This window comes from Schistocerca piceifrons, chromosome 3 (assembly GCF_021461385.2).
Source record: "Schistocerca piceifrons isolate TAMUIC-IGC-003096 chromosome 3, iqSchPice1.1, whole genome shotgun sequence".
Taxonomy (NCBI): Eukaryota; Metazoa; Arthropoda; class Insecta; order Orthoptera; family Acrididae; genus Schistocerca; species Schistocerca piceifrons.
This window is the reverse complement of record NC_060140.1, coordinates 513,469,763-513,492,185: the sequence shown is the minus strand read 5'-3', so window position 1 is coordinate 513,492,185 and position 22,423 is coordinate 513,469,763. Positions and strand designations below refer to the sequence as shown.

At 39.3% G+C, this 22,423-nt stretch overlaps 1 protein-coding gene across 1 annotated transcript in view; it reads left to right on the top strand.

Annotated features, from left to right (window-relative positions):
* LOC124788789 (protein kinase C-binding protein NELL1-like) overlaps positions 1-22,423 on the top strand; it is a 466,052-nt gene that overhangs the window by 110,549 nt on the left and 333,080 nt on the right. The window contains exon 4 of the mRNA XM_047256072.1: positions 520-670. Within this exon, the coding sequence (XP_047112028.1) occupies positions 520-670 (151 nt within the window). The remainder of the gene's footprint in view (positions 1-519; positions 671-22,423) is intronic.

Sequence of the window (22,423 nt, the reverse complement as noted above, 5' to 3'; positions counted from 1 at the left end):
CACTTAAACTGGCCATTTAGGCACTTGGCAGGAGACAAAAATATACAGATACATAAACATAAAACATAACAAAATGATCAACACAGCCAATCCATGCATCCTGACGAAATAGAATTGTAACATCACAGAAATTGATTAATATGTTTGCCCATTTACTTCTATTTTGGGCATCCTCAATGATGGCTGTTAGATCTGTTTCTTCCAGGGTTACTAAAGTTCTGTTCTTCCAGTTCATTCATAATTGACCTCTTGGACACCTACCATTTGGCTGATGTGCTAACTAATACATGAGGTATAGATCTAAAAAAAAATATTACACTGCAGTTTATAAGCACCCTGTCAACTAATCAGAGCCACCACATAAAGATGATGGAAAAGTTCACCAGTGTTACCCCAGCTGATGGTAGCTGAAAGAACAATTTGCTGCAATGGTGCCTTGTGTAATTGAAAGATAAGTAATGAAAAAAGTAGTAACTGTCATAAAATAATGACTACCTGCTGTTGTATTGTCCATTTCAGGTGACTACAGGGACCTACGGTTACCTCCTTCCTCTTTCCAACGAGCAGTCGATCTCCTGCGCCACAACACTGAGTTCACCCTAGCAGCATCTCTGCGTCAGGAGGAAGCTAATTCAGGAACTATTATTGCCTTTTCACATGGTTTTAACAGGTTTGATAATTTTGAAATAATGGTATGATTTTTGTTAATTCATAACGTGGCAAAGAAGTGAATGGAGGAGTTATTAAGTATTCCATGTATAATTTACAATAGAATGAATGTTTTTATAATAATTTGATTGTGAAATAAATATCTTATTATATTTATTAGCCACTGTTAATAGTTGTTATCAAGTGCTCTGCATTGCTGAGTTACACTATCATGACCATTGACTAATTACAGAGCATGAGCTATGTGCCACACATACAGAAGATTGATGAGCAGGAAGTGACTGCTAGGTGCCACAGATTTCTAGACTCATGTTGCTTGTATTGTATTTCATAGCTCCTGAAGGTGCATGCTGGAGGAACCATGCAGCAAACATGAAGACTCTCCTGACACTTGTTTGAGATGAGTGTAGGAAATGTGGTGGCAACAGTCATAGTTAGAAATTTTTAGCTATGCAAGCTGATTCATTCTCTTAATGCAAATCCATTTGATTGCATAACATATGAAAGGATGAAATTGTATCCATACTGTTTGGAAATGCCATCCACATGGGTGAATAATCCTAAAGAACATCATAGGAGTATTTCCCAGACTATAAAGCTGCCTCTGCCCACAGTTGGTCTTTGACTTTTCATAAGCTGTTTTTCATCATCTATTATCAGATATGGAGTTATTTCTTAGCAATCAACAGAGATCTAATTCTGGCTCTGCTGTGCAGATTGAAACTGTTTTTGGTAGTAAATTTCCTAAAGCAGAAAATCATTTGTTTCACAGTCATAAAGCCAGTAGAGTGTACTCTCATATTATTTTTTGCATACAATTTTTAACTGGCAGAGAGATGCTACACTAATTGGTCAGACAAAAAAATCTACTTGCCAAGTGGCAGCAGAACACACTCATAAAAGAAGGTTATTATTAGGCAAGCTTTTGGAGCCAGTGGATCCTTCTTCAGGCAGAAGGGTTGAAGGGAAAGGAATAGGGGTGAAAGAAAATGACTGGAGAGGTCTAGGAAAGGACAGATTTTGGGAAAGTCACCCAGAACTGCAGGTCAGGGAAGACTTACCACACAGGATGAGAAGGAAAGGAAGTCTCTCCTGACCCGCAGTTCTGGGTGACTTTCACAAAATCTATCCCTGTTCTATACCTCTCCAGTCCTTTTCTTTCAAGCCTATTCCTTCCCCTTCAACCCTTCTGCCTGAAGAAGGAGCCACTGGCTATGATAGCTTGCCTAATAATAACCTTCTTTATAAGTGTGTTCTGCCACAGCTTGGTTAGCAGACTCTTTATCTTTCCAATTAAATTATTTTGTCAAAAATTGATTGTTTTCATTGTTATATTCGAGATGCTACATTGTAGCATTTCTCACATAGTTTCATAGTTTGTGTTTGTATGACAATGACACATGGTGCTATGTATTCCACACATAGTTTATGTACAGCTGTGTCTGCATCTTAATCTGTTGCTTGATTGATTGATTGACTGACTTATTGATTTACTCGGGGAGACAAAACAACTGTGGTCTTAGTTCACTTTTGCCCACACCGAAATTGTGTTTATTGTGTTGTTTCCATCCCTGTAATTCTAGTAAAGCCAGCTGATACCCTTAAAGAACAGTAGGAGATCTTTTACTAGTTCGTTGTTAGACACAGTTTCTTCTGGAGCTACTGACTTGAATATTTTGTCTTTTAGGCTCAAACACTTTGCACTGGAAGAGCAAATGTGGGGCAGTTTATCCCCCTCACTGTGTGATTTGCACTTAGGAACTTCTTTTTCTGTACGCATTGTGTGCAAGTTTTTTTTAAAAAAGTTTCCATGCTTGGTCATCAGCCCTGTTACAAGCTTAATCTGTTTTCTGTTCAAACCCAGGATTACAGAACTTCTCTTCAAACATGGCTTCATCACAATTACCTTGCCATGTTTCTGCTTTTGGATCCTAGTTCCAACATTCTGCATGCTGTCTCCTAATCCAACTATGTACCTTTGTTCCTAACATCACTTTAGTGATGGTTAAAAATGGTTCCAGTCCCACAAATGGAATCATCACACCTGACCTGGCTAGTTTATCAGATTGTTCATTCCCAGTGATTCCTGAGTGGACAGGGACACCCTAGCCTCACGAGGGTTTTGTGGAATTCTGCAATGATCTTTAATCTTGTTGCAGAAGCTGACAGAGATTTCAGAGATGCTTGGCTGTCTTAATGAATACAGATGCCACAATCCTTGTAGCAACTACACAGATTTCTCCTTCATGCACACTCTGATAGCAGATATTTCTTCCTGGAATACTGTGGCTAGTTTTTGTAGAGAAACTGCTCTCTGTAGCCTCAGTTAGACCCTGTATAACCTGGCCCCAACATGTTCATCTGTTTTTGATCTACCATGTAACCAGACTGTGTCCTGAGCAGTATTGAGGTTCGTTCTTCCACTGCTTCTTACTTCTAATTATTGCCTTGGAAGGTTTATTGAAGCAGCTGGAAGTTGTTCTATAGTTACCCAGCATTCACTATACTGATATGGGATTCTGGATTTTCTAAAGTTTTCCACTTATTTCTAGTTTTTATCCTTTGTGTCCCTGCTGCTGCCTCCATTGTTACTAAGAGGTGTAATGGCGGCATGTGCAGCATGGTCTCCGTCCCAGCAATGGGTGTGCTGCTAATTCTGCCTTTTATAGCTAAGCGGGCAATCTTAGCACCTCGCCAGGCTCCTTAACAGCCACCTTTTCTTGTGCTCTATGCCACCACACTGTAGCCCCATACATTATCGTAGGTCTTATTGTAGTGGTGTGTATCCAGTACATCCTCCTGTGGCTTGGAGCCCAGTTTATATCACAGATCTATCTAGTGCTCATAGAGCACCTTTCACCTTTGAACATATATTCTTTATGTGTGGGGTGCAAGATACTTTTACATCCTGGATTATCCTTAGATACTTTACTGCTGCTTCTACTGATAGAGTTTTGTCAGAAAGCTTCAGATTCCAGTACCTGACCTGGATATGCTTTCTTGTGACTGGTACTACAACAGTTTTTTTGGGACTGACCCTTAGATCCTGTCTCCTGCACCAGTTTTGCATAATCTTTTGTGCCATTTTCTAAAGGTACTAGAAAATTTTCCAAGTATTACTATGACTAAATCTCCCACATATCCTTTGCAAACGTTCATTCACCACTATGTACCACAATAGTGGGGACGGAATTCCTTCTTGTGGACTCAATTTGGTGGTGTTGATTACCATTTTATCATTCAACAAGGTTACTTTTACTTTCTTTTACTCAGCACAGTCTCAATCCACCTACATATGTGGTCTTAATGCCATTCTCGTCTGCAGCTGTAAACATTAATTTTGCAGGTTGTATTGCTAAAAGTCTCTTCAGTGCTGAGGAAGATGCAGTGAGCGATTTCCTGAAAGTGTAGTACTTTTTCACCTTCCCAACAAGATGAAGTGCTGTTTCATATGATTTGCGTGGTTGATGTTCATGTTGTTTTAGATGTAGAGAAACCTCAGTTAACCTGCCTTTCCTAAAATGCACATTAACCAGTTTTTATAATGTCTTTAGGAGAAAGGAGGACAGACTGATTGGTCTCATATCCATAGCCTCAGTATGATCAGTTTGCTTTGGCTTTGGAATGAAAACAACCTTCACCAACTCCAAGTAATGACTCTTGTTGCTAAACTGATTCTGCATGGTCTGCATAGAAATCTAATTATTCCCTCTGCTGCTTGTTGTAGTAGGGCCAGAAAGATTCCATCAGGGCTGGTGACTCAGGTGGTTGAAACATTCCCAACACCTACTGGATATTTTTGAAATCAACACATTCTCTGGCAAATTCTCAGTCCCCCTTTTGGTTTCCTGTAAACCATTACCTTCCAGGGACTGAATCTTGGTAAGTGTTGTTTACCAGAATGCAATGTAGTGAGTGAGAGTTAAGGAGCAGATTCAGTATATCACATGCTGTGCTTGTGTTCTCATCACCCTCCTTCCTTAGAGTTTCTCTGGATTGGTTGATATTCTGGTGAGGATTTTATGAATATGGCACATGTAGCTGAGCCTCCTGCCTTCTCACAGAATATCTTCCAGAATGATAAATTCGATTGCTTAATAGCAAGGTTGTATTTGGCTAGAGCCTCACCATGTTTTGCCCATTGTTCCTTTCCCGCTTGGAACATTAAGCTGTCTTTTTACCTGCTTTCTTTGCAATCCCAGGTTATATTGTTCCACCAAGGTACATTCCTGTTAATACAGTTCTTGGTGACAGGACAGTTTTATAAGTACAAGGTCGTAATGGTAAATGTCACTTCATCTGTGATTTCCTCAAAATATACTGGATTCCTCATTGAAGTTATGACTCCAGATAGGGACGAGTTTAGCTCTTTCCTATATGAGTCCCAATCTATTTTCATAGGATTCATATAGGTCTTGGTATGTTTAGCACCTATTTCAAACTCATACTTGATATCATGTGGTCAGATAAGATAAGGATGGCTGCACTGCCACATTTGTGGTGAGTACCCATCATGAAGGACCTAAAAGTTATGTCAGTTACTTCTTCCTTTCTTACGTTTTTGGAAGTAGGTTCTCTGTCCCTATTTGGGATCTACAGGTAACAGTAGAGTAAATATTTGAGAAAGTACTCACCTCTGCTGTAGGTGTTATTTCTTCCCTATACCAGGTTGTTGGCATTGGCATCAAAACCAACCAACCAACCAACAGTTATTCATTCAGCTGTGAAAAGTTGTCTACTAGTCCCCTTACTTCCTCGGAAGGAGGAGCATTGTCCTCATAAAAAAGGTAAGCTGAGGCCAGAACAATTTCCCTTGTGCTCTTGCCTTTCATGGCTACGTCCTTAAGGTCATTAAGTTCCTGGAACAAAAATCTGCTATTGGCATGTATTAAATCCCATTGTTGATGAAATCCTTGTTCTGGAGTTCTTTATATTTCTAGTATGAAGCAACTCATGTCCAGTTCCTCCTTTACATAAAAATGATTCCTGGATTAGAGTCATACCCACCTCTTGTCTTCCCAGAAGATTACTCATAGTGGCAGTTGCCTCCTTACTGTGTTGCACGTTTATCTACAACATTTACATCCACCAGCTTGCTGCCATAGTCCCTTCTGAGGTCTCTGATTATCATGATGGTAACCTGTGATAATCCAAAGTACAGTTTCAGGTCCAGTTCTCACATTTCCCCAAGGGATTTTTCACTGATGTCCATCTCAAGGGTTTGGCCATCTGACAGAACATTTTGGTTGATTACCCTCCAGTCCTCTATTGAGACCTTCTGGTTCCGCACCAACACTTTCACAAACAGGGTCTTTGGAGGTGTATGCTTAAGAAGCTTCAGTACTTGTGTTGATATCTTTGTGGTCTTGAAGAGTTCAGCTGGCATCTTGACCATCAGTTTTACCTCCTCCCTTGGACATAACTTGGGCACTATCTTGTTAAGCAAATCCATCATTCCTATCTCCTTGTACACAAAGATTAGAGCAGCTTTGCTGAGACAGCCCTCCAGAATTTGGGGCTTGTTCTTGTGTGTCCACCCACTCCACAATCTTTTCAAAGAGAGCCATCTGAACAAGCTCCACCTGTTATGAGGTGATGTTGACCTGTTGATTAACTGCCATCCTGAAAACTGAAACTGCAGTAGTGATGTCCGCTTCTGTATTTCTAGCTTCAGGTTTTTCTGTTTCCAATTATACTGAGAAGTGGGAGTATTAGACACTTCCCTTGTTCTCTGTTTTGAAGGTAGGAGGTGTCTGTTTGCCCCCTTCAGTCTGAGACAATCTTATTTTGGAGGTCCTAGGTTTGAGACCTTGTAATTCCTTCCATTTATGTTTAGAAAGCAATTCTTTGCTTTCCTTTTCTACTTGTTCTTTGAGAAGTTTTCTTCTCTGAGCCCCAGAAAAGGATTTCGTCTTGACCCAGTCCAGCTTTGCAGTGATGATTTCCACTTCTTGGACTGGTATGTCATCCAGTCCAGTTCTAGAAACAGCTTCTGTCAGTTCCAGCCTCAATGCTTGGGTGTTTGAGATCTCATCAAGGCCTTCAGCTTTTGTTTTGTTTTGTTCTGTGTTCTTCAGCTTAAGTATTGGGGATTTATTTGATTGACACCACAGTGTGACTGCATCATCTTCAGAATGTCTGGATTTACTATTAATATTGTTTGACAGGTCATTAATGGACAACATGACTAGTAAGTCAGTTTTTTCAACAATATAGATTTTACTGTGCACAAATTATTTACATATAAATCATAGAAAATAATAATCCCTGATTCTTTGGAAAATACGCAAAGAGAAAAACTTCTGGAGATGTATACTTCTTGCTCAACACAGTATTCTGGAAGTTCATTGAAGCATTCACTCATTAGTGCCAGAGAACAGTGTTTGATCAACTTAAAATGTATGGCTGTTTCTTCTTCTTATATTGATGGTGCCTGCAACAGATGTAACAAGGCACAATGAGGATTTCTGTGCTAGAGTTCCACCAGGCTTTGATCATGGATTGGTGGTGCCTAGTAAGAAGATAAAAAGGATGGCACTGCAGAAGCAATAGGTGTTGCTGTCAATAGTTTTTCCACCTGTGAACATTCACACAATATGTGTAGCCGAGCCATGAAAGGCAGGGTGGAACAGAGGTAGGATGATATGCATGAATCCATCTGGGAGCAAAATCCTCCATTGGAAACAAGGAAATGCATACTGCAGTCGATCGTTGGTGACGGGCTTATGGGTCTTCTTCAGTAGAACAAACAGTGGCCAGAGCCTTAGTGGTATTCACTGCCATGGTCCTGTTGCATTTTGATGATGTACGGGAAATGAGAATACACATCTATTAAAATCAACCAAATTGCACCATGGGATGGATTCACAAAATATGCATGAAACCAGCCCTACAGCTGGGTAGGCATAAGCCACCATGGACAGGCTTGCTGTTTGCTGCATCTGACAAGCCATTTGCACTATATTATTATCTTCCTACAGCCAAGACACATGTTGGCAGGCAACATGGGCCAGCTGGTTTGTATGAAGTATCAAACCTATCTCAAGAGTGGGTCCTTACATGTGGCTGTTGTAAGATCTCTGGGAGTGTAATTCCATGGGGTCAATAGGAAACCATGACAGGGCATTCATGTGGTGTTCTGATATACAATAATGAATGGAATAGTGTTTATTTGGTGAGAAAAGAGCTCAGTGTTGTAACTTCTGAGATATCAATTCAGACAACTTTGATTTAAAGCCAAATACAGACTTCAGCAGCTTATGATATGTGACTAGGAGATATTGGTTGCCATACAGGAAACTGCAGAAATTCTGGAAACCAAACATAATTGCCTATGCTTCTGTCTCTATCTGGGAATAATTTTCTTGTGCTGTGGTGAGCATCTTAGAAGTGAATGTGATGGGTCATTTCAAATCATTCAGGAACTTTTGTGGCAAATACTTCTGTGGTCTACACAAGAGGTAAATGAAACTGATACAAGGTCAGGCAAGGAGCACTTTGAAGACAGTGATTCAGATTAAGAAATACTTGGTGACAGTTTGCATACCACTAGAAAGATATTTATTTTCTCCACAGTTGATTCAGGTGATGGGCTAACATTGCAGTTTGGGAGTAAATCAGATGTACTATGTAACCTTGCCCATAAAAACCTGCAAGTCTGTTATGTTCTTTGGTGTAGGAATGTAGGAAATGTCTGCCACGTCCTGTGACATTCGTTTCAGATCAACCTAGCTCAGGTATATCGGGGATAGCAATTTTAGCTCCTCTAAGTGATCCATTTTATTTTGATATCATCCCTCAAGGCTAAAGATATAGGGAAAGCTATGAAAAATTTCAGTACTTCTAATTGTTCTAATGTGATGAGGGTGAAAAATTAGAAGCCGTTACACAGAGAATCTATTTCTGCCCATGGGATGATATTCTGAATTGCTTGTTGAGTAGAAAACCTGAAGGATAATTGCACATCCAGGGTTCTGCTTCAAAGAAAGAAAGGGGTCTGGTTACCTACTTGTGTGCTAATTCCATAATTACTTGACTTAGTGTTGGAATTTCATGATGAGCATAACATCTGCTATATGACCATGATGAAAACATCATCATAATGTGGGCAACAGCATTAGTCTGTGCAGAAAAACAATCAGGACATGGGCAGTCTGCAAAAATGTACTGGGGTCAGGTAGGAAAACTGACATGCGCACAATCTACACCTTTTGCACCCTGTTTTCCAAGTATGACTGAAACTACTCATATACCATTCCTCTTATACCTATTATAGCTTGCTCAATAGTATTTTATGATCAACAGTGTCAAAAGCCTTGGACAAGTCTAAGAAAATGCACGTAACCCAATCATCCCTATAAAGAGCGTCAAGTACCACTTTGTGAACCCTGCAATGGCTGATATTGTACTTCTTCCAAACGGTGGTTAGTTAAATATGTTGTATTTTCTCATGTAACTTATCAGTCTCTCTTTCACGACTGCTACAAGTATTTTTGAGAATGAAGACAGCAGTGAAACTGGCCTATAGTTCACAGTGCTTTCTGCATTACCTTACTTTAATAAGGGCTCACTCGTGCATGCTTTAGATATTCTGGGAAAACACCTGAACTAAAAGTTTCATTTATTGTGTTCGTTAATGGGGCTTGTACGTTATCTATGCACTCCTTCAGAAAAGAGACAGGAACCTCATCTATACCTGCTGACTTCTAATTTTTTTATTGTTGCACTGTCTTCCTAACTTTAAGCTCTGTTGTGGGATGCGTCATCAGTATGCTTGCTGTGTAACTAAGAATGGGTGCCACATGTGTTTTGAGTATATTATGTTGCAGATTCTCTGCAATACAATACAGAGAAACAATCATTTGCAAAATTTTCTAATTCTTGAAGACCTTCTATTATTCTATCCTTGCCTTTGATTTGTATGTTATTTTGCATATTCCTGCCTTTTCCAGGCTCATTGTCATTGAAAGACTTTTTTTACACAAGCAGTACCCACCTGTACATTTTTTATTCCTGTGGTAGTACTCAAGGAACAGTGGATTAGAGCAATGCTTTTGCAAGGAACTGAGAAATCGAAGTCTGTGAGAACTGTCTAATACTCACAATTACCTATCTGCTATGATTGAGGATTGTGGTAGGGAAGGCAAATGGTTGACTTCGGTTTATGGGGGGAACTTTTGGAAAATGTGGTCCATCTGTAGAGAAGACCACATAAAGGATACTTGTATGATCTATTCTTTAGTACTGTTCAAGTATTTGGGATCCATACCAGATCAGATTAAAGGAAAAAAATGAAGAAATTGAAAGGCAAGCTGCTAGATTTGTTACTGACAGGCTCAAACAACATGAGAGTGTTACAGAGATGCTTCAGAAGTCCCTGTAAGGAAGGCAATGTTCTTACTGAGAAACACTATTGAGAAAATTTGTTGAAGTGGCATTTGAAGCTGACTGCAGAGTGATTCTACTGCTGCCAACACAGATTTCATGTAAGGACCATGAAGATAAGTTACAAAAAATTAGGGTTCATACAGAGGCACATAGATAGTCATTTTTCCCTTGCTCTGTTTGTGAATGGGACAGGAGAGGAAGTGACTAGTAGTGGTACAGGGTACCCTCTGCCACACACCTTATAGTGGCTTGTGAACTATGTATGTAGAAGTAAATGTATTTTCCTTATCTGAAGTTACAGAAATGGATAATTTTGGAAATGTCACTTCAAACATTAATTTAAACAATGTAAAAAATTTACAGAAGTCAGCATCTTCATTGTTTCTATATACCTTTCACCCCACGTTTGATTTGCCATTGCTCTACAAAAAGTACAAGAGAAGATTGGAAAGTAATACACAATAATTTTATTACCAAAAAGTTCAACAGGTTGTTGTTGTTGTGGTCTTCAGTCCTGAGACTGGTTTGATGCAGCTCTCCATGCTACTCTATCCTGTGCAAACTTTTTCATCTCCCAGTACCTACTGCAACCTACATCCTTCTGAATCTGCTTAGTGTATTCATCTCTTGGTCTCCCTCTACGATTTTTACCCTCCACGCTGCCCTCCAATACTAAATTGGTGATGCCTCAGAACATGTCCTACCAACCGATCCCTTCTTCTGGTCAAGTTGTGCCACAAACTTCTCTTCTCCCCAATCCTATTCAATACTTCCTCATTAGTTATGTGATCTACCCATCTAATCTTCAGCATTCTTCTGTAGCACCACATTTCGAAAGCTTCTATTCTCTTCTTGTCCAAACTATTTATCGTCCATGTTTCACTTCCATACATGGCTACACTCCATACGAATACTTTCAGAAATGACTTCCTGACACTTAAATCAATACTGGATGTTAACAAATTTCTCTTCTTCAGAAACGCTTCCTTGCCATTGCCAGCCTACATTTTATATCCTCTCTACTTTGACCATCATCAGTTATTTTGCTCCCCAAATAGCAAAACTCCTTTACTACTTTAAGTGCCTCATTTCCTAATCTAATTCCCTCAGCATCACCCGACTTAATTAGACTACATTCCATTATCCTTGTTGTTCAACAGGTAAAAAAAAAAAAAAAAAAAAAAAAAAAAAAAAAAAAAAAAAAAAACACAAATGATCTTACATCTTTTATCTACTTACCTGCATAGTCACCAGCATTCTCAACACATTTTTCATAGCAGTCTGTTTGGTTGGAATATAGACATCTGTGGACTGCTTATTTCACTTCCATATCTGTCATAAAATGTTGAATGGCCAGGAATCTCTTCATGGGACTGCATGGATCAAAGTCCGACAGTACAAGGTCCAGACTATATAGTGGACGTTGGAGCACCTCCCACCCAAATTTGATGATTTTCTCACAAACAGGAGCAGCAACAGTGGGCAAGTATTGTCATGAAGAAGTTTGACCCCATCAGCATTAATGTTGTGATGTTTGTCTCAAAGTACACAACGCAGCTTCACCAAAGTTTTAATATACGCTGCAGCATTCACAGTGGATCTGTTTTTAGCAAAGTCCAACAATAACAACATGCATTTCCTACAACATTGTCACAAGCACTATCCTAGCAGATTGAGTTACTTTGAATTTTTTTCATACTGGGGAACCGGCATGTTTCCACTTCATAAAGGCATGCTTGGGTTTGGACATGTACTGGTATACCCACAGATGATCACCAGAGATGATTCCTTTCTGAAAGTCATACCATTCCATCTTTTGCTGGCCCTTGTGGTTGTCTGCCAGGTTTTTAGGCACCCAGCGAGCACTAACATTACAAAATTTCAACATGTCATGAAGAATATCATACACTGCCTTATAGGAAATGTTGAACTGCTGCAATAAGGTTTTTAGTTGCACATGGTGGTCATCCCCCCCATGAACAATGGACTTTGCCATTGGTGGGGAGGCTTGTGTGCCTCAGCGATACAGATAGCCGTACCGTAAGAGGCCAGATAAACATGTGGTTCCTGAAGAGGGGCAGCATCCTTTTCAGTAGTTGCAGGGACAACAGTCTGGATGATTGACTGAGCTGGCCTTGTAACACTAACCAAAATGGCCTTGCTGTGCTGGTACTGCGAACGGCTGAAAGCAAGGGGAAACTACAACCGCAATTTTTCCCGAGGGCATGCAGCTTTACTGTATGGTGATGATGGCGTCCTCTTGGGTAAAATATTCCGGAGGTAAAATAGTCCCGCTTTGGATCTCTGGGCAGGGACTACTCAAGAGGATGTTGTTGTCAGGAGAAAGAAAACTGGATTCTACGGATCGGAGCGTGGAATGTCAGATCCCTTAATTGGGCAGGTGGGTTAGAAAATTTAAAAAGAGAAATGGATAGTTTAAAGTTAGATATAGTGGGAATTAGTGAAGTTCGGTGGCAGGAGGAGCAAGACTTCTGGTCAGGTGAATACAGGGTTATAAATACAAAATCAAATAGAGGTAATGCAGGAGTAGGTTTAATAATGAATAGAAAATAGGAATGCGGGTAAGCTACTACAAACAGCATAGTGAACAAATTATTGTGGCCAATATAGATACAAAGCCCATGCCTATCCCAATAGTACAAGTTTACATGCCAACTATCTCTGCAAATGACGAAGAAATTGAAGAAATGTATGATGAAATATAAGAAATTATTCAGATAGTGAAGGGAGACGAAAATTTAATAGTCATGGGTGACTGGAATTCGTCAGTAGGAAAAGGGAGAGAAGGAAACATAGTAGGTGAATATGGATTGGGGGTAAGAAATGAAAGAGTAAGCCGCCTGGTAGAATTTTGCACAGAGCACAACTTAATCATAACTAACACTTGGTTCAAGAATCATAAAAGAAGGTTGTATACATGGAAGAAGCCTGGAGATACTGACAGGTTTCAGATAGATTATATAATGGTAAGACAGAGATTTAGGCAGGTTTTAAATTGCAAGACATTTCCAGGGGCAGATGTGGACTCTGACCACAATCTGTTGGTTATGAACTGTAGATTAAAACTGAAGAAACTACAAAAAGGTGGTAATTTAAGGAGATGGGACCTGGATAAACTAACTAAACCAGAGGTTGTACAGAGTTTCAGCGAGAGCACAAGGGAACAATTGACAAGAATGGGGGAGAGAAATGGAAGAAGAATGGGTAGCTTTGAGGGATGAAATAGTGAAGGCAGCAGAGGGTCAAGTAGGTAAAAAGAAGAGGGCTAGTAGAAATCCTTGGGTAACAGAAGAAATATTGAATTTAATTGATGAAAGGAGAAAATATAAAAATGCAGTAAATGAAGCAGGCAAAAACGAATACAAACGTCTCAAAAATGAGATTGACAGGAAGTGCAAAGTGACTAAGCAGGGATGGCTAGATGACAAATGTAAGGGTGTAGAGGTTTATCTCACGAGGGGTAAGACAGATACTGCCTACAGGAAAATTAAAGAGACCTTTGGAGAAAAGAGAACCACTTGTATGAATATCAAGAGCTCAGATGGAAAAGCAGTTCTAAGCAAAGAAGGGAAAGCAGAAAAGTGGAAGGAGTATATAGAGGGTCTATACAAGGGCGATGTACTTGAGGACAATATTATGGAAATGGAAGAGGATGTAGATGAAGATGAAATGGGAGATATGATACTGCGTGAAGAGTTTGACAGAGTACTGAAAGACCTAAGTTGAAACAAGGCCGCGGGAGTAGACAGCATTTCATTAGAACTGCTGACAGCCTTGGGAGAGACAGTCCTGACAAAACTAACCCTACGACTTATCTTAGAAGCTAGATTAAGGAAAGGCAAACCTACATTTCTAGCATTTGTAGACTTAGAGAAAGCTGTCGACAATGTTGACTGGAATACTATCTTTTAAATTCTGAAGGTGGCAGGGGTAAAATACAGGGAGCGAAAAGCTATTTACAATTTGTACAGAAACAAGATGGCAGTTATGAGTCGAGGCAGGAGTTCACACTGCCCTCAAGAAAGAATGCACACCACCTGGATGCATTGCTAGGGATGCATTGGGAAGGGAGTGAGACAGGGTTGTAGCCTCTCCCCAATGTTATTCAATCTCAATATTGAGCAAGCAATGAAGGAAACAAAAGAAAAATTCGGAATAGGTATTAAAATCCATGGAGAAGAAATAAGAACTTTGAGGTTCGCCGATGACATTGTAATTCTGCCAGAGACAGCAAAGGACTTGGAAGAGTAGTAGAACAGAATGGATAGTGTCTTGAAAGGAGGATATAAGATGAACATCAACAAAAGCGAAACGATAATAATGGAATGTAGTCAAATTAAGTTGGGTGATGCCGAGGGAATTAGATTAGGAAATGAGACACGTAAAGTAGTAAAGGAGTTTTGCCATTTGGGGAGCAATATAACTGATGATGGTCGAAGTAGAGAGGATATAAAATGTAGACTGCCAATGGCAAGGAAAGCATTTATGAAGAAGAGAAATTTGTTAACATCGAGAATAGATTTAAGTGTCGGGAAGTTGTTTCTGAAAGTATTTGTATGGAGCGTAGCCATGTATGGAAGCAAAACGTGGATGATAAATACTTTAGACAAGAAGAGAATAGAAGCTTTCGAAATGTGATGCTACAGAAGAATGCTGAAGATTAGATGGGTAGATCACATAACTAATGAGGAAGTATTGAATAGGATTGGGGAGAAGAGAAATTTGTGACACAACTTGACTAGAAGAAGGGATTGGTTGGTAGGAAATGTTCTGAGGCATCAAGGGATCACCAATTTAGTATTGGAGGGCAGCGTGGAGGGTAAAAATTGTAGAGGGAGACCAAGAGATGAATACACTCAACAGATTCAGATGGATGTAGGTTGCAGTAGGTACTGGGAGATGAAGAAGCTTGCACAGGATAGAGTAGCATGGAGAGCTGCATCAAACCAGTCTCAGGATTGAAGACCACAACAACAACAACATGGTGGTCGTTCAAAATTTCTACCTCAATGGCTCCAACATTCTGTGGGGTTGCAGCTGTTACCAGCCACCCGGAATGCAGCAAATCACTAAGGTTCACACTGCCCTCAAGAAAGAACACACACCACCTGGATGCATTGCTACAGTCCATACAGTTGTCCACATATACGCCAAGCATGCCCAAGCAAATTCCACTCACTTTCTGCCCTTTGCTCTATGCTCTTTGCTCTTTGCTTTGTTAGAGCAGCACATGAAAACAAAATCTGTTCTGTAGCATGAACTTCAAACTATATTGTCATGAAATTTTATCATTCCAGCTGCAATACCAGGATTGAAAAAAATTATTGTGTATTACTTTCCAATCCTCCCTTGTATATATCTTAAGATCTGAGAAAATCTTTTTGTTGTCCTGCAGTTTTTCAAGTTTCACTGAGACTGTCTTGAGCTTTACTATGTGATAGTAATGATTCAAAATGCCAATATCTCTTATAAATACTTTACAGTTTTCCCTGTCAGAGTCTGTCAGTACATGGTTTAAAATTGAAGTTAAGCTTTTTGAAATCCTTATAGCAGTGTTTACCATTTGATTCTGCATATGATAGTCCACAAGTACATGTAAACTTGAACTTCCTACTCGGGAATTGTAGGTCTGTGATCCATGATGCACAACTGTCTGATATCACCAAATGATATTGAAAGAACTCTAAATGAGTGGTCACCACAAGCATTTTTGAAGCAAAATGTTCACTTAAAAGTTGGTTAATACTGATGAGGTGCATCACTGATGGCTGAAATCAAGGGGCCAGTTTTTGTACAAGATAATAGATTGATTTGTAGGCAGTAGAAAGGCTTGCTGTCACTTAGGGCACTTAATATCACTTGCCTGGAAATGAAGTGCTAAATGGTTTCCTTACACCTCCCAGTCCTCTTGAATTTCATTGGATGGTTGGAAATCTGGGATTTCCAGAAATGAATGTATGTGTACTGGATCCATCAGCTTCTATATGATGTCATGCTGCTGCTCTAGCTGTTGTTTCCAGAGAGTGAAAAACTAATTGCCCACTGTGACTGAGACACTCAGTAAAATGGCCAAACAGGTCCTACTCCAGCAAAGGCTGGGTTGCAGTTGCAAAAAACTCTTGATCCTCTCACTACTGTTGTAAGTCTGCTTATTCAGCAACAGAGATTTTATGCAGTAAATTATTTGCAGTAAATCACGGAAAGTAATAGTTTCTGACTCCTCGGGAAATACATAAAATGAAAAACTTCTGGAGGAACCTCTTGGCCAACACAGTACTCTGGCAATGTATTGAATAACTCAAATGCTAGTGCAGCAGAATATTGTTTGTAGGTTCAACTGGTAAGCTCTTGAATATGAACCACACTCAAAGTGCCTTCACATTCTGTCAATTCATTCACTGAAACCATATCTGTTGATTGAGTGGTGAGGGAAGACAGTATTGTTTAGACAGACAGGCAAGTCTATGTGCTAGCCATCAGTGACTGGTAACAACATTGGCTGGTTATGATTATCGAGGCTGTGCCTGTCTACTGCAGCCCTTAAATCTCCTATGGATGTTTTGCATGTGACCTGGTGTCAGGAGATGTATCCTTTGATGCTGCATCTAGAAACCTCACTGGGAAATGCATAATTAGATTGTTTGATCATTGATATGCTTGGTGGAACTACTAGAATGATCATGTCATTTTTTTCTTATTCAATACAGTTTTATGAATACACATTAAAAGTTGAAGGACTGTACTGTTCCAGAAATACTACCTAACTTGGCCTGGTAACTGATAATCAAGTCATTTTTCATCTTAGATCAATGGCTCCTTTTACCCACAACATCTCTGTACAATACATGTGCAAATAGCTGTTGATAAACAATGTGTCTTGTAGATTGTTGATTATTGGCATCACTGTAAAGGAAAACAAAGATTAAACTTTAATGTCCATTGATATTGAGTTTTCTGATGGTTTATCATCAACTCAGGTGGTCTTCTGTTTTTATTTGGGCAGGTGGGGGGTGAATGGACAATGGGATCCATTAAAGCCTGTTAATATAACATGCCCACATTTTCCGGAAATGATTTAGAGAAAGAATCATAAACTCATATGATTTGTTCCATCCGTCTTAGTTCCAGTACCTTGTTCTCTGCTCCACCTTATAGCTAATAGACAGATATTGATAAAATGGTCCCTCATACCTCTTGCTAAGGTCATGATTGTGACCATTTGCTGTTGTCAAGTGGAAGCAAATAACTGGAAACCGCTCTTGAGATTTGTACTTCCTCTCCAAATCTACATGAACCAACTTAAAACTCAAAGCATCTTCATTGCCTGTGAGAATAACACTCCTTGTGTCCCTGAAGGTGGAGAGCACAGTACTGAAAATGTTATGTGAAATGGTTACTCTTTATGAAATGGTGATTCTTCTTGTGAGAAGTCAATTGCTGCAAGTATATGAGCTTGATAATTTTGGAATGCCAACAAGATATTTATTGCAAGTTAACACACCTAAGCATTGTCTTTTTATTTAACTGCACATACTCATCTATAGTAGCTTCTACCAAAAGAATTTGGTATCATTACAACATAATAAGTGTCACTAATTATCACATGTGGTGTGGAGAAGTGATACTTGTGTGCTCTTTGCACTAGTAGCATGACAGATCTTTTCCAGAAGATTAAACCAATATAGCTTTGTGTAATCATGATTCGGTAATGCTCACTACATATATATTTTGACGGCAGTAAACACATCACTGTTTAAAAAAAATAACATAATCTATTTTCACTTACTTATATTATTTGTTCTATTAAGCAAGTAACAGAATTCACATACAAATAATTTATGTACTCCCATACTGTCTAGTTATAACACTGCAGGACTTTCTCACAAGAATTTTCCCGCCCTGTGACCTGACAGGTATTCCACTGTCCTTAACTTTGGGAATAGGCATCAATGCTGTGGAAGTAAGACCTGAGTGCATATAGTAGGTATTAAGAATTCACTGCTGAAACACAATTTTTTAAAGAAAAGTGAATAGAAAATTGTGACAAGAAACATAACAAAGCAAACTATTTTTTCATGTACATGAGGAAATAGATATCTTTTAGGGAAAATTCTCGACTGTAAGGTGATTGTTCGAAACTGTTCCATTTGTACTGACACAGTAATTCTTGCATTCACCAGGCAGAATGTGGTCAAGCATAGTCATGCAAAAACATGACACCATTAGTTAGAACTCCACATCATTTGTGTTGAGTGGCTCTTTTCAGTTTCCTTAATGTCTCCCAATAGGTTCAAGAATTGATTGTCCTTCCATGTTCCATGAAATTTTTGAACGAGGTTCCTTTAGTGTTCCAGTAATGGTAGCCATCATTATATACATCATTGCCATCAGTAAGTTTACAGCCGCTGGCCAGATCCCTTTTGCATATTAGCCTCCCCATTTTCCACTAACTTTCCACCACACCTCTGCTACCATTCCATTATTTTTCTCCGAGTTTCCTCTACCCCTTTCTTACAACTATCCCTTGCATCATCCCCTTGGTCTTTTGTCTTGATGTCCTAATTTGTGCACCTTCCTTGGTATTCTATCACAGGTCATAGACTTTTATGACTGGAATTCATTTCAATTACAGTATTCTCACTGTGTGACTGTCATAGCATGATAGAGCTTCAGATGTTCTTGCTATTATTGCAGGCAGCCTTAGTCAAGGTGCCGAATCCACAATTCTCAACTACTTGTCAAGCAGCTTGACATTTAATATTAGTACTTGCTATGTAATTATCTGAAATTTTCTGAGTCTAGATAATAATCACATGATGTCTAAAAGTAATTAGTATGGTGTATTTATAATTGTGTTTTAAATTAATCACGAATCCCTGTTTCTTGCTTATGTTAGATTGGAGCTTGTTGAATACCTTTGCAACAGATAATATAACCCCACCTGAAATGTAGACAATAGGGTAAAGACTACATGAAAATTATTTTGTGCTTGTATTATGATTGTACAGATCACAACAAAGTTGAAAGTTATTTTTACTATTTGAAACAATAGACATTAAAAAGTACATGTGCTGGAAAGCAAGTGCAAAACTTCGAAGATCATGAATCTGCAAGATGAGCAGTATTATTGCACACCTCTACTGAATAAATACTTTATTCACCATAGTTGACATATTCATTCTGAGAGACTCAGCAGCCATGTTGATGTATAGAACAATTCTTGATTATTCTTCTGTCTCAGTTGCACATTTTTAATTACTTGACAAGTTTTGATCACTGGGGATCATCTTCAGATCAAAAAGAGAGTAAAACTAAACATGTACCCTCTAATATTTTACAATAAGTAGAAAAGAGTTGAACATAAATGTAAAATTTAGCTAAGTAGTTGTGTCAGCAGTCTCTCCTGACTGTTCAGAACCTCATGTCAGAGTACTGTGTTTGTTAATTGTGGTCAGTGTTTTAAATAGGTATCTGGTGGTGGCAGGAGAGAGGGGAGGGGGAAAGGGGGAAAGAGGGGAGGAAGGGTGAAAATTGAGTAGGGCTGTTTGGGAGTAGCGGAAAGGAAGCAGGGAGGGGGAGTGGTAAGGATCTCATGAGCTTAATGAGAGGGATCATGTTAGAATTATAAGAAATTATAACAATGTAAAAATTCTCATTAAAATATTGATGGTGTAGAAGTATGGATGTGTAAAGTGTAAACCACAAAAAATAGTGAAATTTTAAAATGGAATGAAGGGAATCAAGAGTTGTGAAATAAGGTATGGAGAGAACTAGCGATAGAAATGTTATGGGTTGAACAAGGGAAGGTTTTGTACTGAAATTGCAAAAAATCTGTTAAATATTAAAAGTGTGTACCATCGGAGGTGTAAAACAGTAATAGAGGGGGTAACAGAAGCTAAACAATGTCAAAGTTAGTGTAAGGAGGGCTATGTGTGAAGCGTTCAGTGAATTCGAAAGTAAAATTCTATGTACTGACTTGACAGAAAATCCTAGGAAGTTCTGGTCTTACGTTAAATCAGTAACTGGATCGAAACAGCATATCCAGACACTCTGGGATGATGATGGCATTGAAACAGAGGATGACACGCGTAAAGCTGAAATACTAAACACCTTTTTCCAAAGCTGTTTCACAGAGGAAGACCGCACTGCAGTTCCTTCTCTAAGTTGTCGCATGAACGAAAAAATGACTGACATTGGAATAAGTGTCCAAGGAATAGAGAAGCAACTGAAATCACTCAACAGAGGAAAGTCCACTGGACCTGATGGGATACCAATTTGATTCTACGCAGAGTACGCGAAAAAACTTGCCCCCCTTCTAACAGCCATGCACCGCAAGTCTCTAGAGGAACAGAAGGTTCCAAATGATTGGAAAAGAGCACAGGTAGTCAAAGTTTTCAAGAAGGGTCATCAAGCAGATGCGCAAGACTATAGGCCTATATCTCTAACATTGATCTGTTGTAGAATTTTAGAACATGTTTTTTGCTCGCGTATCATGTCATTTCTGGAAACCCAGAATGTACTCTGTAGGAATCAACATGGATTCCGGAAACAGCGATCGTGTGAGACCCAACCCACTTTATTTGTTCATGAGACCCAGAAAATATTAGATAAAGGCTCCCAGGTAGATGCCATTTTCCTTGACTTCTGGAAGGCATTCGATACAGTTCCATACTGTCGCCTGACAAACAAAGTAAGAGCCTACTGAATATCAAACCAGCTGTGTGGCTGGATTGAAGAGTTTTTAGCAAACAGAACACAGCATGTTGTTCTCGATGGAGAGACATCTACAGACATTAAAGTAACCTCTGGCATGCCACAGGGGAGTGTTATGGGACCATTGCTCTTCACAATATATATAAATGACCTAGTAGATAGTGTCGGAAGTTCCATGCGGCTTTTCGCGGATGATGCTGTTGTATACAGAGAAGTTGCAGCATTAGAGGATTGCAGCGAAATGCAGGAAGATCTGCAGTGGATAGGCATTTGGTGCAGGGAGTGGTAACTGATCCTTAACATAGACAAATGTAATTTATTGCGAATACCTAGAAAGAAGGATCCTTTATTGTATGGTTATATGATAACAGAAAAAACACTGGTAGCAGTTACTTCTGTAAAATATCTGGGAGTATGCGTACGGAACAATTTGAAGTGGAATGATCATATAAATTAATTATTGGTAAGGCGGGTGCCAGGTTGAGATTCATTGGGAGAGTCCTTAGAAAATGTAGTCCATCAACAAACGAGGTGGCTTACAAAACACTCGTTCGAGCTATACTTGAGTATTGCTCATCAGTGTGGGATCCGTATCAGGTCGGGTTGACAGAGGAGATAGAGAGAGTCTAGAGAAGGGCAGCGCATTTCGTCACAAGGTTATTTGGTAAGGGTGATAGCATTACGGGGATGTTTGGCAAACTCAAGTGGCAGACTGTGCAAGAGGGGCGCTCGAGGCGCTCTGCATCGCGGTGTAGCTTGCTGTCCAGGTTTCGAGAGAGTGCATTTCTGGATGAGCTATCGAATATATTGCTTCCCCTACTTATACCTCCTGAGGAGATCACGAATGTAAAATTAGAGAGATTTGAGCACACACGGAAGCTTTCCGACATTCGTTCTTCCCGCGAACAATACGCGACTGGAACAGGAAAGGGAGGAAGCCACAGTGGCACGTATGGTGCCCTCCGCCATACACCGTTGGCTGGCTTGTGGAGTATAAATGTAGATGTAGATGTAGATGAAACAAAACCCCATGATCAGGCCCTGAAGACAATGCAATTGTCGATTGACCACCATGTCATCCTCAGCCACTCATCATTGGTTGTGGTATGGAGGAGCATGGGGTCAGCACACCATACTCTTGGCCATTTTTGATATTCAGACTTAGAGCCACTATGCTCACTCAAGTAGCTCCTCAATTGGCATGATTAGGCTGTGTGCATTGTGGTCCAGTCCTCCCATCAAGGAAAAAATATCCGTGGCAGTGTGTTGTGTTTGTGTTGATCACTTGGCTACAGAGGCAGACACTGTAAGAGGAATGAAATAGTAAATTATAATGGAATTAAAGTAACTAAAATTGAATTAGTGTCTGACAATATTAAGTGTGAAACATTGAAAGTAAAAAGATAAAAAGGTGTAAAAAATATAGTAAAAGTATTGATCACTGTGAGTATGAATAGTAATAGATGTAAAAATCATAAAATTATAGAAGTTGAATTATTTAGAGTATACAGAACTGAATGAAGTGTCATTAATTAATTAAAAAAAATTTAAAAAATTAAAGTCTAAACCAAAGTCATGGAAGGTACAAAAGAATAAATTGTAAAAGTGAACTATGTGCAGCAACTACAGTTAC